Genomic DNA, 19489 nt, shown 5'->3' on the forward strand with positions numbered 1-19489 from the left:
CGTTCTGCTTGCTCCCCTCCATTCAGCTACAAAGCTACAAGCTACAAGCTACAAGCTACAAGGATGCCGTTCGCGGCATCCTGACGTGCGGGTATGAAGAACGGCGAGAGATGCCGCAGTTGTTGAACACGCACTGTCTGACGGACTCCCGCTGTCTTTTGTGAAATGACATTCACGACGCCCGCACTTTTCAATATGCACTCGACTGCACAACTACATTACCGGCGGCACAGATTCTTTCGTGTCAGCAGCTTACCATTCTCGCAAAGTGTGTCATGCAACAGATTTTATCTCCTCTAATCAAATCACTGCTGCTGCGCTCACTCTAGTTTAGCGTTAGCTGGCGTACGTGCACTGGAGCAAACGTTCAGGTATACGTGACGGTAGGGTTAGGAATTCCTTTTTTTTTAATATATGTCTGGCGCTCTCCTAAAAGGTAGACTGGCATAATCATTTTGGATCAGTCGATGCAGAACAAGGTCAATATCGTCATCTCAGAGAGTAGCGTCGCGTGCTGCGAAGGATATCAGTACGCGAATTTGGCGGACGCACGCTACACTATGTAGCTCATTAAAGGTGCAGCACAAATAGAACGTAGACGTTAAACCAGACAAATAATTAAACGCACGCACACACGCGCGCATGCGCACGGTGACCGAGGTTTGCGGTCGATTGTGATCATGCAGCTAAATCGTCGCTGTTTCCTTCTTTTCAACAAAATTTGAGGTCATGCACACGCTCGTGTCAGGGACACCGTGTCTTTTTGTAAAATTATTATTATTTATTATTGTACAATGTCAAAACAAAAACTAATTTTTTTCTCCGACTCCTGATATTTCCCACAACATGGGAAATTCCTCACCATTTGGCAACACTGGATTCGAGGCTGACAATATTCGAAAGAAGTAGGCACTTTTTCTCCTCCGTTCTATCGTAGGCCAACAAAGCAGCGATTTAGTTTCGATAAGGCAATCTGCACAAGTACCCGTCGGACCGTTCCTAGAGAGAGAGAGAGAGAGAAGAGAGGCAGTAAGGTTAACCAGTGTCGTTCCGAAATGGGCTTGGACTGATTTGCGTACACAGAAGATTTTTCAACCCTGTCAGAAAATTCGGCGATCGCTACATACAGTACATTGGCTTTACACTGTACGACCAGAACGAATGCGACGTACATCCGACATCGATGTTCTTCTTTTTTATAGCGCACATGTCTTCGAGACGGCAAGTTAATTGTGCGAAAAGCAAGTAATCCCCGTCGGCCAATAAATGTGTTTACAGAAGGGTAATGCAATAACGCTAGACCGGGTAGACACTACGACGACAAATAAAAGGGGACTAGCTTTCCTGGAAAGCGGTGAAAGAGAATGGCTTGGAATATCTCCAACAGCTGAAGCGTTCCAAGAAAAGGCAGCGTTGGAGAACACGAATGGGTAACCTGAACCAAGGAGACCGGAGAGTGCAATGCAGGACACGGCAACGCCAGGGAGGAAGCTGAGCGTATGCAAAAGTTGCAACCACTTCGTGAGTCTTTATAGACCGTCGTGGTGATTTAGTAGCTATGGCGCCCCGATGCAGAGCACTGGGTTTCAGGTTCGACTCCCGGCCACGGAGGCCGCATTTTTTTTAATGCAATCCGAATGCAACAAAGCCCGTGCGCTGTGCTTTGGGCGCGCGTCAAGAAACTCCGCGCTGTCAGAATTAATATTCAGCCCTCCACTACGCTGTCCCTTAATGCCTACTGTGAAGTTTCGGTTTGCTAAGCCGCACGATTTTAATACGGTCGTATACAGACGGAACTTAGTTGCACATCGGCACTCAGTATACTTGACGTCGCACAACTGCCATAGCCATACCTGGCTGAGCTTTACATCGGTACATACATGCGCACACAATCGCGTAACGGGGAGAGACGAAAGTTCTACCGGCGCGCACAGTTACCGCTTCTAAAACATTTTCTTTTTTTGCCTCCACGGAGATGTTGGAAGTGCCGTATTACAGAAAACATATTTTCATTGTTTGCTTTTGTGGTGTCAAGTTAGTGTGCTAGAGCAACGGCAACTATATTTGTAGGACGGTTGTTTTTTTTCGTTTGCAGATTTGTCGAAAAGCTACGCCTCGCAATCTAAAGCTAGGAGTATTGCTACTCACACTCCTAAAAGGGGGCACTGAAGAGCTCTTGAAAATATCGTGGGAAAGGCGCTTTTCTAAATGCCTTTGCAACAGTGACTGTTGTTGGCGTTTGCTTCTCGCATAATGTTTCGCTAGCGATTCACTGCGTAATAGCGTCACTCTCACTACGAAGAGCATGTGCGAAATCAATGTCTATTTTGGAAATTGTTGCAAAATCTAAAACTGCCGGACATGCAAATTTTTTTTCTGAATAAGCTTGACAGATATCGCAATGCGTACATTGCTTTAAAATTTCCCGACGGCCATTCTAACCTCAATTATCACTGTTAAGAAGGTATCGCTCGGCGTAACACACGCTTGCAGCTACTCGTAACTCTGTGAACGTTGTCAGAGATTCGATAGCAAAACAGACCACGCGTAGTAACGTGGCACGTTCTACTCGAATACTGTTGTGCAATCTCAAACAACAGATTGCCCTGGAATGTATGGGGACGCATGTGTAGAGTGACTTGAACGGTTGCACTTGACGACAAATATCGGGCTCACCGCTGCTTTTATGACTTTAGTGTTGCGCTGTGTCTTCAGGGGCCAGGGCCCACAGGCCTAGACAAAGGGAAAGAGGGAGTAAAACAGGGGGGGGGGGGGTCCCGGAGGTTTCGGGCAGCGGCGCTGAAGCTGTCCGCTAAGTCTCTGGGTCCACTTCCCATATCCGGTCATGGGAAAAAAGGGCGCTCGTGGTGCACCCCCATTCCCGGACAGGTCGGGTTATGAGGCGCGTGTCTCCTCAATGTACACACCTTGTATTCCGTTCGACTGAACTGGTAACACACTGCGCAATTTTATCAGCCAACTAGCAGCGTTAGTCACAATTCTATTTAGTACATTGTGCCTTCTCTCGAATCCATTAAGGAGAGAGAGAAAAAAGAAAAAGACGCCCAACGTCCCTTAATCCCACGCAGACGGTAACAACCGAGCAGAGCGACACAGGAGACCCGGCGGCCGACGAGGACATGGTGCCCGCACACATGTGCCAACTTCTACGCGTGGCGCTGAGCAGCCTGCGCGGTGGACAGGCACTGCAGTTCACCGCTCTGCTGCTCATCAACAAGTTGGTGGACCTGGGCGTAGCCCGGGGCCTGGCGTTGAGGCCCAGCCGGAACCGATCCTCCGGCCGCTGCTCGGCGCACAGACTGGCCGCACTGTGGCACCAGTCATCGAGCCTCAAGGAGAACCACGGCTTCCAGCCTCTGCCCTCGGTGAGTGATGTCGAGCGCGAAACTCACCTTGCCCTACCGGTCAAGATATGCAGATGTAATGTTGGCAAGGCCACTATACGCTTCCGCTGGTGCTGCCCACCGTTACCTCGTGTCCCTTAGCTCTACAACACCAAGTTGTCTACAGCGGCCGTATCCTGTAGAGCACCATTTCATTTTCCGTTCTTTTCACCTGTCCTCATTGGCTCAGGCGCCACCGTTATTGTCATAATCGGCCACTCTTTCCACGGAGAGAGGTCTAAACATATTTTTGAGCAGTTTAGTATATAGGGTGGATCCTTATTTTAAGTAGCCATGTGCTGTCTCCGCACAGGGTGCTACAAAATTTATTTATTTTTTTTATTTATCAATACTGCAATCCCCATTGGGGATTTTAGCAGGGTGGGAAACAATACATATGTAAAGAATACTATAGCATAGGCAACGAAAACAATAATGAAATGAATGCAACGAAATGAATGGAAAATGAAGTCATCATCAGCCTGGTTACGCCCACTGCAGGGCAAAGGCCTCTCCCATACTTCTCCAACTACCCCTGTCATGTACTAATTGTGGCCACGTTGTCCCCGCAAACTTCTTAATCTCATCCGCCCACCTTACTTTCTGCCGTCCCCTGCTACGCTTCCCTTCCCTTGGAATCCAGTTCGTAACCCCTAATGACCATCGGTTATCTTCCCTCCCCATTACATGTCCTGCCCATGCCCATTTCTTTGTCTTGATTTCAACTAAGATGTCATTAATTCGCATTTGTTCCCTCGCCCAATGTGCTCTTTTCACATCCTTTAACGTTACACCTATCACTCTTCTTTCCATAGCTCATTGCATCGTCCTCTATTTAAGTAGAACCATTTTCGTAAGCCTCCAGGTTTCTGCCCCGCACGGGAGTACTCGTAAGACACAGCTGTTATACACTTTTCTCTTGAGGGATAATGGCAACCTGCTGTGCATGATCTCAGAATGCCTGCCAAACGCAACCCAGCCCATTCTTATTCTTCTGATAATTTCACTCTCATGATCCGGATTTGCGGTCACTACCTGTCCTAAGTAGATATATTCCCTTACCACTTCCAGTGCCTCGCTACCTATCGTAAACTGCTGTTCTCTTCCGAGACTGTTAAACATTACTTTAGTCTTCTGGAGATTAATTTTTAGACCCACTCTCCTGCATTGCCTCTCCAGGTGAGTGAGCATGCATTGCGATTGGTCCCCTGAGTTACTAAGCAAGGCAATATCATCAGCGAATCGCAAGTTACTAAGGTATTCTCCATTAACTTTTATCCCCAATTCTTCCCAATCCAGGTCTCTGAATACCTCCTGTAAACACGCTGTGAATAGCATTGGAGAGATCGTATCTCCATGCCTGACGCCTTTCTTTATTGAGATTTTGTTGCTTTCTTTATGGAGGACTACGATGGCTGTGGAGCCGCTATAAATATCTTTCAGTATTTTTACATACGGCTCGTCTACACCCTGATTCCGTAATGCCTCCATGACTGCTGAGGTTTCGACTGAATCAAACGCTTTCTCGTAATTAATGAAAGCTATATATAAGGGTTTGTTATATTCCGCACATTTCTCTATCACCTGATTGATAGTGTGAATATGGTCTATTGTTGAGTAGCCTTTACGGAATCCTGCCTGGTCCTTTGGTTGACAGAAATCTAAGGTGTTCCTGATTCTATTTGCGATTACCTTAGTAAATAATTTGTAGGCAACGGACAGTAAGCTGATCGGTCTATAATTTTTCAAGTCTTTGGCGTCCCCTTTCTTATGGATTAGGATTACGTTAGCGTTCTTCCAAGACTCCGGTACGCTCGAAGTCATGAGGTATTGCGCATAGAAATATAGAAGGAATATGAAGTGAATCCCAAGAAATTGCGGCCCAGGGACATGTGGCGCACTTAGAGTCCTGACTCTTATGAAAGATGATCCCGTTTGTCCATGCAGCACAGAACGTGCCCGCGTTTACAGAAGCCTTAACACTTCCGTGCATTGTTTTGGAAAGACGAGGGACTGGAGAATACCTTCAGTGTAACAATGCCCTCTGCCGGCAACCATATTATAAAAGATGTTTTCTTTCCAAACTTATTTACTGCGATTGACTTATATAGGGACGGTCGTTAGTGCAAAAACAGCACACACGCAGCGTGTTCCAGCTAAGACGGGCCAAGAAATAAACTGGCTACGAAATACGAGGACGATACCAAGAGTGTTCTTTTGAACTTTTTTTCACCCTGGAGCATTCTTATTTCTGATATACGAAATAAGCCGAAACAATTAGCCAATATACTTTTTTTTAATGGCGTAAGTTCAGGCGCCAAATTGTTATTCGCATTCGAAAATATGATATTCAGTCGTTTCAGCTCGCTTCGCGCGGTAAACAATATAAACGAAAGAAAGAAGACAAAAGAGTTGTGCAGATCCCACGCACTGCGGGAATAGATGTTTTGCGCAGCACTTTTCAGATAGCCGACTACGGAGCATCGTTTGGCGCTCCGCACAGCGTTACCAGGTGGAACAACATGTTTGCGTAAGGTGAGCAGTTGTGTGGGACGACAGACGGCCGACGATGATTGTTATGAAATGAACTTGTAAAACACGCGTAGTAATGGGCAACCTATCCTAGGAGGATGAATATGGAATGAACATGTAAAACGCGCGTAGTAATGGGAGCCCTATTCGATGATGATGATGATGGTAAAATGAACATGCAAAACACGCGTAGTCTGATGATGATGATTATGGAATGAACATGTAAAACACGCGTAGTAATGGGTGCCCTATTCGATGATGATGATGGTCAAATGAACATGCAAATATATATATCAAAACGTTTATTTAAAAGAAAAAAATGCAGAAAGCGAGTGGGTGGAGCCCCTAGTCCAGGGCCCCACTGGCTTGAGCGGTCCGCCGTGCTTGGTCGAGAAGCGCTAGTTGCATCTCCCGATCCTCGCTGGCGAGCCAACATGCAAAACACCCGTAGTCTGATGATGATGATTATGGAATGAACATGTAAAACACGCGTAGTAATGGGTGCCCTATCCGATGATGATGATTATGGAATGAATATGTAAAACACGCGTAGTAATGGGCGCCCTATCCATGATGATGATCGTGAAATGAACATGTAAAACACGCGTAGTAATGCGCGCCCTATCTGATGATGATGATTATGAAAGTAGTAATGGGCGCCCTATTCGATGGTGATTATGTAATGAGCATGCAAAAGACGCGTGGCAATATGAAAATGACTGCATGATTTCTACTCCGGCCGTTCGACGCGAGTTAACGGCATTAAGACACAGCGTATAGGTGGTGTCTAGGGTGCCTCCATGTCCTCCTCGCGCGCCGCTCTATGGGAACACATTGAGGCACCCTAGTGGTGTCGAAATCCACGCGGTGGCACCCTCTGTATATGAAATGAGGATCTTGAAGGCTATGCTTTTCCTCGTTGAATGCGGCGGACGTGATTTCGGGAGGAGGAAACACGTCATAGACGTCGGGTTTTGAACGGCACCTATTGGCCGAGAACCTTTGATTCCCGGTAGTGTTTAATGGATGCGCACTTTTTTGGCTGCGCTGCCATAGCTCTGCCTGGCTCTGCCTGCAGAGCAGGAGCACTAAAACCTGCCGCTACCCATAGCGGTTTTGGAGCCTCACTGGTTGCGGGTTCGACACAAGCCAAAACCTACGTCGTTGAGTCCTCAAGACCCAAGGTGAAGAGTGGGGTAGTCATGTGGCCCGGATAGCTCAGTCGGTAGAGCGTTAGGCTTTTAACCTAACGGTCCAGGGTTCGAGCCCCTGTTCGGGCGGGTTTTTTTTAATCTTTAATTTATTAGTTTATTATCTACTTTAGTTATTCTAATCCAATCTATTCATTCACGCAGACAGTAAAAGAAAAAAAGACTGTAAAGCAAAATAAAACTGCATTATAGAAGGATGCAACCGCGGAGAGCGCGCTGTGAAGGTTCTGGCCTATGCGGACGACCTGACCCAAGTGCGTGGTAAAAAAGATAAACTGTATGACTGTGTCGGGTGGTGCAGCGCTTGAACTTTTCTGACGATTCTAGTGCTATGGGGGGAAGGGGGGAGTGAACTGTGTCAAGTGTTTAGGTTCATGGTTAGGAACGTCGGACTCAAAACCTTCGTGCTTTTTATTCTTTTTTGTATAGAAAGGACTGAAAAAATGAGAAGTTTCCTCATCAAAATATCGCGTTCAACCGTTTCCAGCGCACTTAGTTTCAGCGCGTTGCGCGTGATAAGCGTATAAACGAAAGAAAGAAGACAAAAAAGGTATGCAGATTGCACCCACTATTGGAGTCGATGTAATGGCCAGCGCTTTTCAGGTAGCCGGCTAAGGAGCATCGTTTGGTGCTCTGCGCAGCGTTGCCAGGCGGACCAACGTGTTTGTGCAGGCGAGAAGTTGTGCGGCACGACAGCAGGAAGATGACGGTGGTGACGAAGATCATACGAAGACGACGGCATGATTTGTACTCCGTTGATACTATGCGATTTGTACGCGATTGTACGTACCTATGTAGATGTCATGTTGTCTTTTTCTAATACAACGATGGCAATTTCAGTCAGTCGAAGGTACATTAAAACCTGTTGCACAAGGGCTGATAATGAAGGCAGTACACTGTCGCGCACCTTCTATGTAGCGTTAACTGTTACGATTAAAGTATTAGGATATGTGGTCTGACCCCAAAGACGGGAGCGTCCAGTCTAACACAGCGTCTCAAAGCACTAGCGGTCACGAGTGAGGACAGCTGCACGTGATCGCACACGCCAAAAGTCTCAAACAGCTGGCTGGCTTTGGCACCAGAGACGTATGCGTGCGAGCGTGGCCTAATTAGTTCATCGGGTTGCTGTGCTCGATGTCAGAGGTTTGATGCCTCCGTCGGCCGCAAATCTATATCTATTGGAGAGCTCCAAAACGAAGCGAGACGGGAACCTACCGCAAAGTGCCTGGAATGAGGAAAAGAATGCAACGCGCATTTAAAGCATTCACCTCCATTCTACCCTCTCAAAGTGGATGTAGAGCGAAGCTGGTGCGGACGTGAGAGAGGTACCACCACCCCAACTGAAATTAGACGACGTTACACGAGCATCACCACCACAAGCGGTGTACGTCATGTGCGGACGCATGTGTGCAAAAGTGCAGCATACATCCGAGTTCTTCTAGGCCGTCCACCAAGTGCAAGTGCCTTGGTAGATGGCCTAGAACTTGGTGGACTAAATTAATTGTTTGAAAGTAAATTGCGTTAGGAAATGTGTAAAGTACGGCTTAGACACAAGTTGCAGACATGATACCCTCGAACCGTAATAGGAATGTACGAGGAAACACAATTCTGTTGTTTGAAAAAAGTTTATTTCGGCAAAAGACGATACGAACATTGAGTCACAATCACGGCACGATTCCACCAGGACGATGACAAATACAAAGTACGATGATCATACAAAGTAGGAAGCTTTTTCAAAGAAGTGTCCGAGTCCACCCTCACTAACTTATAACCACATAGACCCACAGAAACGCACAGTTAGACATAAATAATTGTCACATTATATAAAATGATGTGGAATATATACAGCGCACACAATTATTATGTACAATGATGATGTGAGAGGCACTTTACATAACTTTGTAGTGGTACTATGAGATGTGTATATACAAAAATGACCACGCATACGAGAGCACGCACACAGAAATCATGTGCACCTACATACAATGTACATTCAATGAATACTTTTGATAGCCAGGCTACAAGAACCAGGCTGGTCGAAAGTTAAGCCATACGCGTCCATCAGCCACCGACAGGAAATGGCGTAACCACTGTCGAAGTAACTCCTCTTCCCGAAGGAAGAACAACTCGTCTGGCAGAAACGACAGTAGCTCGGAGTAGAGACTCTCCAGAAGTGGAAGCAGAGCGCTGCGCCAAGGTATTGCGGCAACTGCCTCGCACCGGTTACGCCATAGACAAAAAGGCAGGCACCTCCAGCAATGAAAAGTCGCACGAAGCGGCCACGGGAGCAGCGACCAGATGTAATAAAGTGGTTAACGCCAAGGTCACGGAAGCCAGCATGCACGTCCCTCCAAAATACCGTAGCAATAACGCGTTGCAGCAGCATTCGCTTGTTCAATTCTTGAAGGGGGCAGGACCATGCCCCACCGCTCTAGTCTGTCACGCTTTGGGAGCACTTGCCACCCAAGACGCCACATGAAGTCGCGTAGGTAACCAGGCAGAAAGGACGCCGTTATCGCATTCCGCGCCGCATTATTGGAACGTGCGTGGCGCGCTGGGGGAACCAGAGGAAGCAGTAAGGCTGACCTTGTATCCACAACATAGTTTTCGAGAACATCTACATCAGCACATTCCTGTTGTTCGTGGCGACAAAATGCCACGGCCGTAGAGTAAAATGCGGGAGTGTTTAACCCTTGTGGCCCGTGATTTAAGTGTTCGCTCGGGAAAATGTAACGAATTTTCGTGCCAAGGAAATAGCAGGCGAGTTCATGCGCGGGACACTGATCACGCTGTAACAGGCGGAGCAGAAATCGCAGAGCAAGCAGCCGGCAGCGAATAGACCAGATGTGTGCTGCCCGACCAGAAGAAGGAAACAATAAGGGACTGCAATGACCTAGCATCCTTTAAGGGTGGCTGCACAACGTGACAAACGTACCAGATATGGCCGCAAAATACAGACTGTGCTAAGTACCTTCTTTCTAATTGAGGTAAATAGTGCCCTCGAACATCCTGAATATTTCATCTTACATCTTCAAGTATTGAAAGCCACACAGAGTTTGATGTACCATCATATGTGTGATAAATTAAGGCCTAAAATACGAATAGAATGCGTCTTCTGAAGATGGAAAAGAATAGGCATGCATGTGTGGATCCAATGAACAAATTACGACATCTTGAGAAGCTTAGTGTAGCGCCTGAAATATTTCCATACTCAGCGAAAATTCCAAGGCTACAGGATAAGCTATCTTCTTTCCTGAGATACAATGTGATGTTATCAGCGAAGGCGTCACAACACCACTACCAGGCAGTGGGAGACTGCGCACTTAAGCGTCCTTCAGTGCCGAGTGCAGAAATGGCTCAGGGCTGAGTACAAAAAGTACTGGGGATAGGGGTCACCCTTGGGCGAAGACCACGAGTAACCGGAAATGGTGCACTTTTACGACCATCAAGAAACAACGTACTTCGGATATTTGAACAGGCATTCCTAATAAGTTCAAAAAAATTTGACGAAAAGCCAAACGATGTCAGTACACTAAAGATGTAGCTTTGTTCAAGGCGAACGAAGGCCTTTTCTTGATCTAGTGAAACCAAGAGACCCCGTGCTGACCTGGTCGGTGCGTACGTCATTATGTCGCCCGTAACGAACGAGAGACTATGTATCTCTCTGCCAGGGACCGAGCATGCCTGATGGGGTCCTATTAAGGAAGGCATCAGGCTTCCCAAGCGTTGAGTGACAACAGCTTTGAAGGTTTTGTAGACAACGTTGAGAGTCGTGATTGGCCTATATTCCTTTGGACAAACTGATGATGGATCGTGCTTAGGTATCAGAAAATGCGACCGTTGCGAAAACTAACCGGGAATTCAAAGTTCTCAGAGCAGCGGCTGATAACAGACACGAAAGTGACACCACTAACTTCCCAGAGGGTTAGATAAAACTCAACATGTCCGGCCCTGGGGCCGAGCCACGCTTCATGGAAGGTAATGCCGCATTCACCTAATCAGCTGACGGTCGTGCACAAAGACGGTCAGCGACCTCAGGTGTAACATGAGGCAGCCCACTAAGCATTATACGAGATCCTTGAGCACCATGATCCATTTGCATAGCCGTACGCGCCATGTTTTCAAAATGCATTACAAAGAGCGAATAATCACTCGTTGGAGGCGAGATAACAGGAGGGGCTCTTGCGGGCACAGAACCGAATGTATTCCGTTGTCTAAAAAGCAAGTTTCTTGCAAAGCGCAGAACTTCAGGGTGTGCACACGGATTATGTCTGCATCGCAAGCAGCACCTGACAAAGACGACGCTGTGATTAGGCGCTGGAAACGCCTCCGTAGCTCACGCTGCCATGACCGCATCAGCGGAGTCAGTCGATTGACCCGAAGGGCACTGCGGAGCTTCGTGGCAGTGCCCGCCAATCCTTCGGACATACGTTGTCTGAGTGCACCTCCTTCAACTGAACAATGCAGACTTTAGTGCGTCCCATAACTCTGGGTCAGATCCAGAAAGAGAGGCGCGCGAGACTCTTGACAAACAACGCGAATGTCGAGGCGCCACGACATTACTGATGAGGAAGGAGGGAAGCAAACTTCAAGCATAACAGATCTGTGATCGGATATATAAACAGGAGATGAAAGCAAAGTTATCACATCAAATTGTGAGACATAGTGAGGTTAATTGCTTGGCACATAGGCACGATCTAACCTGCTTGACGACACGCCACGTCACCATGTGTGGACAAACGAAGATCCATGAAAAAGTCCATATGTATCCAACAACAGGAGGGCTGGACGAGACGATGCATTTCCCGTGCGTTCCAGTCAGGTCGACCCGAGCCCGTGCTTTACACATCTGCTCGCGTTTCTTAAACAAAATTAAGGTCCCCAACAAGCACCACGTGACGACCGCCCAGGAAATAGACGTCCAAGTCGCGCAAAAAATCATTAGACTTCAGGGCCTTCGATTTTCCATAGAGGCACAAAATACGTTACCTAAATGAAAATAGTACACAATCAAATGTCAATATCCGCCCTTGTTCCATCATAAAAACATGATTATCTCGCAAGAGAGCTCTAGTGACAAAAATTGCTGGCTCTCCCGTAATTGACCGTAGATGTAAGCATGAAATGGCAACCGTGAAAGCAGATTGGTTGGAGATGATACTAGCCACAATCTTAAAATCAGGGTAGAGCGTGTTGCCAACGGTACACCCCACCCCACGACGCCACACCACACCGCACCACATCGCACCACGCCATACTGTGCACTGGTTCATATGGATGTCGCCTAGCTCGAAGAAGAAAATCAGCTGAAAGCGGCATGACAGGCGGCGAAGACGCCAGGGAGACAGGGCACATGTTCAGCTGGAAGAAGAAAAGCGCCCGAATAAGGCGCCACGCAGCGTGGCGCCATCTCTCGAGGCGACGCAAAACCCGCGCCGCGGAACTCATGGACCACTAGCGTTCAAAAGTGCGCAGGCAACCCTGTCTCAGCGCCAAAAGATTACAATGAAGTGTATGGTGGCAAGTATCTGCCTTTTGAACGTCGCCATTGGAAATGACTAATAAAATTTCAGCGCACTAGAAGTAATAGATTGAGTGATATTGTGAACAAACGTTAGGAAGAATTCGGAAGCAATATCTTCTGTAACTTCTTTGGGCAGCAATTGGCGTATGTAATGCAGTCCTGATACCGCATTTTCTTAAGTTTTGACCGGTTGCCCGGATGATCTCGTTTTGCTCTCGCAACTTGCCCGGATGTTCTCGTTTGAGCGCCCAGATAACGGCTCTGGCTTTTTGCTTAATGACACTTGAAGGTCGCCGACAACGGGAGCTGAAACCATATCATGCTTAATCACTGGGCTTGACAATTTACTAATCGTCTTTTTTTTGCGTATATTTGATATCGCCTGGCCTCTCGTACCTTGGCTTGCGCAGGCGTTTTCTTCTTTTCGGGCAACGCTTGATGTAGCAAGTAAGAAGCCTACCTCCTTGGTGACCATGTTGTGGTGCGCAGGTGTTCCCTTGGAAAGTGCCCAAGGCCCCCGATCCACCGCCGGGCCGCTGGTGGTGGTCATGGCGGTCGGGCGGCCGCGACCCGGCGGCCGACGCCGAGCCACCGTCCCGTGCCAGCCGGCCCAGCTTCCTGGCCATCTTGGCCGACGAGGGCGTCGACTTCCTGCTCAACATGCTCAACAATGCCATTACGCTGCACAAGCGCGTCGTCGGCACCCGCCACCACTGCACGCCCTCTCACCGGTATACGGCGCTTTCTTTGTTCAATGCGCAGCTTTTCCACCCATTATTGGTTGATGCCGGACATTGTCACGCCATTCCCCCACAACGCGCAAACCTACTAAAACAAAGTGTCTGCTTGTACATAAATGAACATAAGAATGGTAAGTAATAGATTTTGTCAACGCTGGGGCGCCCAAGTAGAATGAGCGCAGTATACTTCTTAAGGCAAAGAGCAGACACTACACTAATGGAAAGTAGGGTGTGAGGCGCATGATCCCTGTTTTGAGTGAACAAGCCACAGCCTGCACTGTCCCACAGTTGGACCACTGACAAGCTAAAAGCGCGTGATTTCACACGAACTTTCAAAGTGCTCTATTAGTCTAACAACGCAAATACTTTTACCACAGAAGCAGTTTTTTCTCGATGGTTGTGGTATGTCTTCCAGTTGCAACGAAAATTGTTGTCGCCTGACATGGCGGCATTTGGCCCGCTTCAGGCCGATCGAGTAGCTGTTCCTAACCCGTTTGCGCCCTTCACGAAAGGTTCGCGGCGCTTTATCTCACCTCGGCAGCAAAGTTCGGACGTTATCTCAACGGTCATCCTGAGATTGGTTCTCGATATCGAGGTATGAAGGCCTAGCCACTGGTCACATAAAGGCAGCTCTAGATATCGTTGCAATAGAATGGTGTTGGCATCTGTCACCACTACTGATAACAAAAAAGCACGGCGAAAGAAGTTGCACGGAGACAGACGGCGTCACCGTTGCGTTGCAGAGAAATCGGTATGTTTTGAGTCGACACGCACTTACAATTGCCCCAGTGTCTTGGATTGGCGCTGCTGCAGGCGCTATATATACGCCAGGATATATGCTCCACTCGCTCGTACATCAACGCTCGGGCACGGCAAATCGGTTGATAATTGTTTCATGTATGCTTAACGCACGTATATATATATATATATATATATATATATATATATATATATATATATATATATATATATATATATATATATATATATATATATATATATATATATATATATATATATATATAGGGGTCATTCCATCTCAAGTGTACTCGGTGTTTTATCGACCATCTGCGATTCTGCTGAAAAAAATCATAATGTTTTACCTCAAAGTGCGAAGTAATTATTCAAGCGATTTTTCTTGAAAAAAAAAAATTTCTAATGCTCTGAGGACGCTTTGAAGATTGCGCACACAAGTGAAACTATGCCAGGTAGACAAATTTCTACAAAGTTATTGCTTTGACCTGTTACTGCGAATATTTTTTGAAATAGTCGCCAGACGGTGCTCTTTCGTGACTATTGTCGTTTATTACTTTTTGTTTTAATTTACATAATTTTTAGCCGTAAGGAAAAGTCGACAATTGCCCCTTTTTAAATATTTTTTATAAAAAAAAGTAGCGTTTCCATGAGGAATATATTCACAATAGGGGCTTGGTATGTGTGTATACTAGATGATAAAAATATTCGTATAAGAAATAAAGCCTAAGCTTTTGCTTAATGTCATGGTAAATATGAAAAAAATTACATTCTGACTCAATTTGTGGCTTCATTTTCGCAATGTAGCGTTCCAAGTAAAAATATGGCATAGTCTGCATCGGATAGTATGGTTTTCTGTCTATCTATGTACAAAGATTCAAAAGATTAAATTTTGTTTTAAGCGAGAAAAAAATTTTTGAACTGCACAATCACAAGGTTGCGCGGAGCATCTCTTTGCTTCGCCTTCACTGCATAGCACGTAGGCCGGTGTTTCAGTCTCGCTCATTTTACGCGCTTCTTCCTTTTCTTTTTGAAGACGAGGTCTTTTTTGGCGACTTCAGGTTGATTTGCGGTTCGTGGGGACTGAGTTTCTGGCCATTGTCATCTTGTAAGATTATATAATTGCAGGCCTTCTAGTGCACGTAGGACAAAAAATAGGCGTCTGAATTAAGCTTGGAACGAAAAAGATGCAGAAAGTTAGTGTGCTACTATATACGGAGAAGTTATAACGCGTAATTTTTAAAAAATACGGTGAAATAAATTCGATCAACATGCCACCAGTCACTAAAAACGCGCCAGAACAGGAACCAGAACTGTGGCTTTATTCAACGAACAGGCGATTTGTGGCGTTCTGCTAAACCTAAAACAACGAAAAAGGCCACTGGCCGGCTTGATTACGTTGTCATTTCTGACTGTACAGAGCACGACGCCGTTGCAGTGTCCGCGTTCCAGGCAGAAGTTGTGACAGTACTTAAGCAACAGTTGCCACATCTACGAAAAATCCTCTACTTTTCTGACGCAGTTCCAGCACAGTACAAAAACAAAAGGAACCTTGTGAACCTCTGCAATCACGAAGATGACTTCGGAATTGGTGCAGAATGGAATTTTTATGCTACAGCTCATGGCAAGAGTGCCTGTGACGGTCTTGGCGGCACCGTGAAACGGCTAGCAGCCCGAGCAAGTCTTCAGAGGCCAATTCGTGACCAAATCATGACCCCACACCAGCTGTTCACGTGGGCGAAGGAGAGTATCCAAGGGATAACTATTCTTTGGGTTTCGAAGGAAACTGTTCAAAAAAGAAAAATTGTGCTGTCCCCGCGGTTCAGCAAAGTGACTACTATAAAAGGCACACGGAAGTTTCATCCCTTTAAGCCTTTCTCACCGACTTCAATTCTCGCTGGGGTTACATCCTATTCAACCACAGAAATAGTTCGAGTATCGAAGTGAACTGTGCTTACAGTGGAAGGCTACACGCGAACGGAGACAAGACGGGCAGGTATAGTAAGTTATATCAAAGTAAGTTTGAAATAATGCCGTGCGAAATAAAGCCGCCATGAGAACGTATATTCTATTTGTAATGTTTTATTTTGGGAATCGTAAATATTTGCAAACGAAGCGCTGGGTAAAAAAAGAAAAGAACACGACTCAACATCTAGCGGTGGTCATCGAAGAAAGTGTCCTCCATGGCGCATTAGGGCACCATGTGGTTTGTTGTCTATAGTGTACTGCCTTTGGGATCAGCCAAAAATTTTAGACAGCAATCTCTCCGGGATTGGCCCATATCTTTCGTAGAGCCACACTACCGGTTCCGGTTTTAGGCGCATGCTGTGCGAACGGGCACATGTAAAGTTATTTCGCCATTAGGCATTGTTACTTCTCCGTATATAGTAGCACACTAACTTTCTGCATCTTTTTCGTTCCAAGCTTAACTCAGACGCCTATTTTTTGTCCTACGTGCACTAGAAGGCCTGCAATTATATAATCTTACAAGATGACAATGGCCAGAAACTCAGTCCCCACGAACCGCAAATCAACCTGAAGTCGCCAAAAAAGACCTCGTCTTCAAAAAGAAAAGGAAGAAGCGCGTAAAATGAGCGAGACTGAAACACCGGCCGACGTGCTATGCAGTGAAGGCGAAGCAAAGAGATGCTCCGCGCAACCTTGTGATTGTGCAGTTCAAAAATTTTTTTCTCGCTTAAAACAAAATTTAATCTTTTGAATCTTTGTACATAGATAGACAGAAAACCATACTATCCGATGCCGACTATGCCATATTTTTACTTGGAACGCTACATTGCGAAAATGAAGCCACAAATTGAGTCAGAACGTAATTTTTTTCATATTTACCATGACATTAAGCAAAAGCTTAGGCTTTATTTCTTATACGAATATTTTTATCATCTAGTATACACACATACCAAGCCCCTATTGTGAATATATTCCTCGTGGAAACGTTACTTTCTTTTATAAAAAATATTAAAAAGGGGCAATTGTCGACTTTTCCTTACGGCTAAAAATTATGTAAATTAAAACAAAAAGTAATAAACGACAATAGTCACGAAAGAGCACCGTCTGGCGACTATTTCAAGAAATATTCGCAGTAACAGGTCAAAGCAATAACTTTGTAGAAATTTTTCTACCTGGCATAGTTTCACTTGTGTGCGCAATCTTCAAAGCGTCCTCAGGGCATTAGAAATTTTTTTTTCAAGGAAAATCGCTTGAATAATTACTTCGCACTTTGAGGTAAAACAGTATGATTTTTTTCAGCAGAATCGCAGGTGGTCGATAAAACACCGAGTACACTTGAGATGGAATGACTCATATATATATATATATATATATATATATATATATATATATATATATACGCGTGCGTGAGCCCTGCATGCCTCCGCCAGGAGCGATGGCTGCGTCGGCGGCAAATTATTAACCGGACTGCTCTATATTTTTCACTGCCAGTTTGCACCGCAGCATCTGCGGTGACCTACATTGGTTAAATAATCTAATAGTCCTAGAACTCTTTAAATACGGCATGAAGCGCTGTTCGACCATGACGAACTTCATGCTGCGACAAGTTCTCCGCTACAAACGGCACGCCACGCCTTTGTCTCGTAAGGCGAGCTTTGCATCAGTGTAACCATCGCCCTCGTACTTTTATGCATGCGCGGAGATTTCTTTCGGAGGCACGCTACAGCAGATGTAGCTTCTTGGGCAGTTATAGGTATCATTGTGGCATGATAGATTTACGTTGCAACAAGAGTGATTCTTAGTTATGAAATCTTTCAGAAAGAGATACGAGAGCCTTTACTTTTGAGAGCGCACGACATGTTAAAAGGCAGAGGGTACCCACACTTCTTCTGTTGAATGCATTTATACAAGCAACCTCACGGCGATGTACAGTCTCAGCGGAGTGCCGTCACTCACTGACATTCCCTCTGTCAAATGTCTCCGGTCTATTGTTCCTTACACAAGCATTTTTGATCCACAATGAAGTAAATACGCCTTCCCACTGTCCCAATAGCGTTCCAGTGCTCTCAATGTTCTGCTCTAGCCCTTCTCAAAGCACGCGTAAAGAGGTGCGTCTGGTCGCATCCGTCTTCTCGGTGACGCGAGTAGCGTTGTAATGCTTACAACGCCATGGTAAATTCCTCTTTTAATTATCACCACCGACGCATCGAAGAACGTGAACGAGGCAGAGAAAGGATGGATGGTGGCGCACTCCTACCTGCAAGGTTTGTTACAGGAGCACCACATTCTTGAATAAGAACGAACAACGCATTCAGCCTGGTGTACTGCCTGGTCTGCTTAAGCTGCATTCACATGACGGACCAAATTCCGCGGACGGGCATCAGGTGACTCAGTGCCACCTAATCCCGCCGCACACAAGGACGACGCAGATAAGCTGCTGGAGACGCCATTCGTTGGGAATCAGCCACGTCTCCGCGCAATTTCGTTCATTGTATTTATCCATAGGGACGTACTCTCGGACTATCACTTTTGGCGATACTATCCCTTTCGCGTGACGTAGTGCTCAAACAGCCAATCAGCTCATCCGGTTTTTTCTCAACCAGTCAATAAGCGTGTACTGAAGTGATATTGCCGAAAGTTGACCGTCCGAGAATCTGTCCCCATCATTATCGCTATCGTGAAACGCCGCGATTGAAGCACGTCACCAGCGTATATCGTGCAATCAGTGCCTGGGTCGGTGCCCTGTGATTTGTTAAGTGGCAGCACACAAAGCTAAATGCACATATACGTTCATACTAATAATTATAATATTTGGGGTTTTACGTGCCAAAACCACTTTCTGATTATGAGGCACGCCGTAGTGGAGGACTCCGGAAATTTGGACCACCTGGGGTTCTTTAACGTGCACCTAAATCTAAGCACACGGGTGTTTTCGCATTTCGCCCCCATCGAAATGCGGCCGCCGTGGCCGGGATTCGATCCTGCGACCTCGTGCTCAGCAGCCCAACACCATAGCCACTGAGCAAGCACGGCGGGTTATACGTTCGTACGCCGGGAAGTTTCAGAGCACTGCTATCGTGGTGCGCAAATGGTCATGTCCTGCGTTCTAGAGCGCAATTCTTAGGCGCCCGTTCCTACGTTGAGCGTGGGCGTCCCTCGGCGTAACCAAGCGAACGAGCACAGCGAATGATGAAACTGCGAATGCCGAGAGCAGCAGCGGATCAATGCAGCGAGAGCCAAGAGAGCGAGAGGAGAAAAGCGGAAGAGGAGAGTATGGCGAAAGGGTGAGGAGGAAAGCGGAGTGCCGCACGAGACGTGCTTCATGACGGCGACCAGGCATGCAGCGAGTGCGTCCAC

The 19489-nt window shown here is 46.4% G+C and overlaps 1 protein-coding gene and 1 non-coding gene across 2 annotated transcripts in view; both read left to right on the forward strand.

Moving 5' to 3' along the window:
- LOC135900843 (uncharacterized) overlaps nt 1-19489 on the forward strand; it is a 715897-nt gene that overhangs the window by 391853 nt on the left and 304555 nt on the right. The window contains exons 6-7 of the mRNA XM_065430427.2: nt 3090-3386; nt 13161-13402. Of these exons, the coding sequence (XP_065286499.1) occupies nt 3090-3386; nt 13161-13402 (539 nt within the window). The remainder of the gene's footprint in view (nt 1-3089; nt 3387-13160; nt 13403-19489) is intronic.
- TRNAK-UUU (transfer RNA lysine (anticodon UUU)) lies at nt 7144-7216 on the forward strand. Its single transcript has one exon. It is a non-coding gene; the product is annotated as a tRNA-Lys (tRNA).

The sequence above is a fragment of the Dermacentor albipictus genome, chromosome 1 (assembly GCF_038994185.2).
Source record: "Dermacentor albipictus isolate Rhodes 1998 colony chromosome 1, USDA_Dalb.pri_finalv2, whole genome shotgun sequence".
NCBI lineage: Eukaryota > Metazoa > Arthropoda > Arachnida > Ixodida > Ixodidae > Dermacentor > Dermacentor albipictus.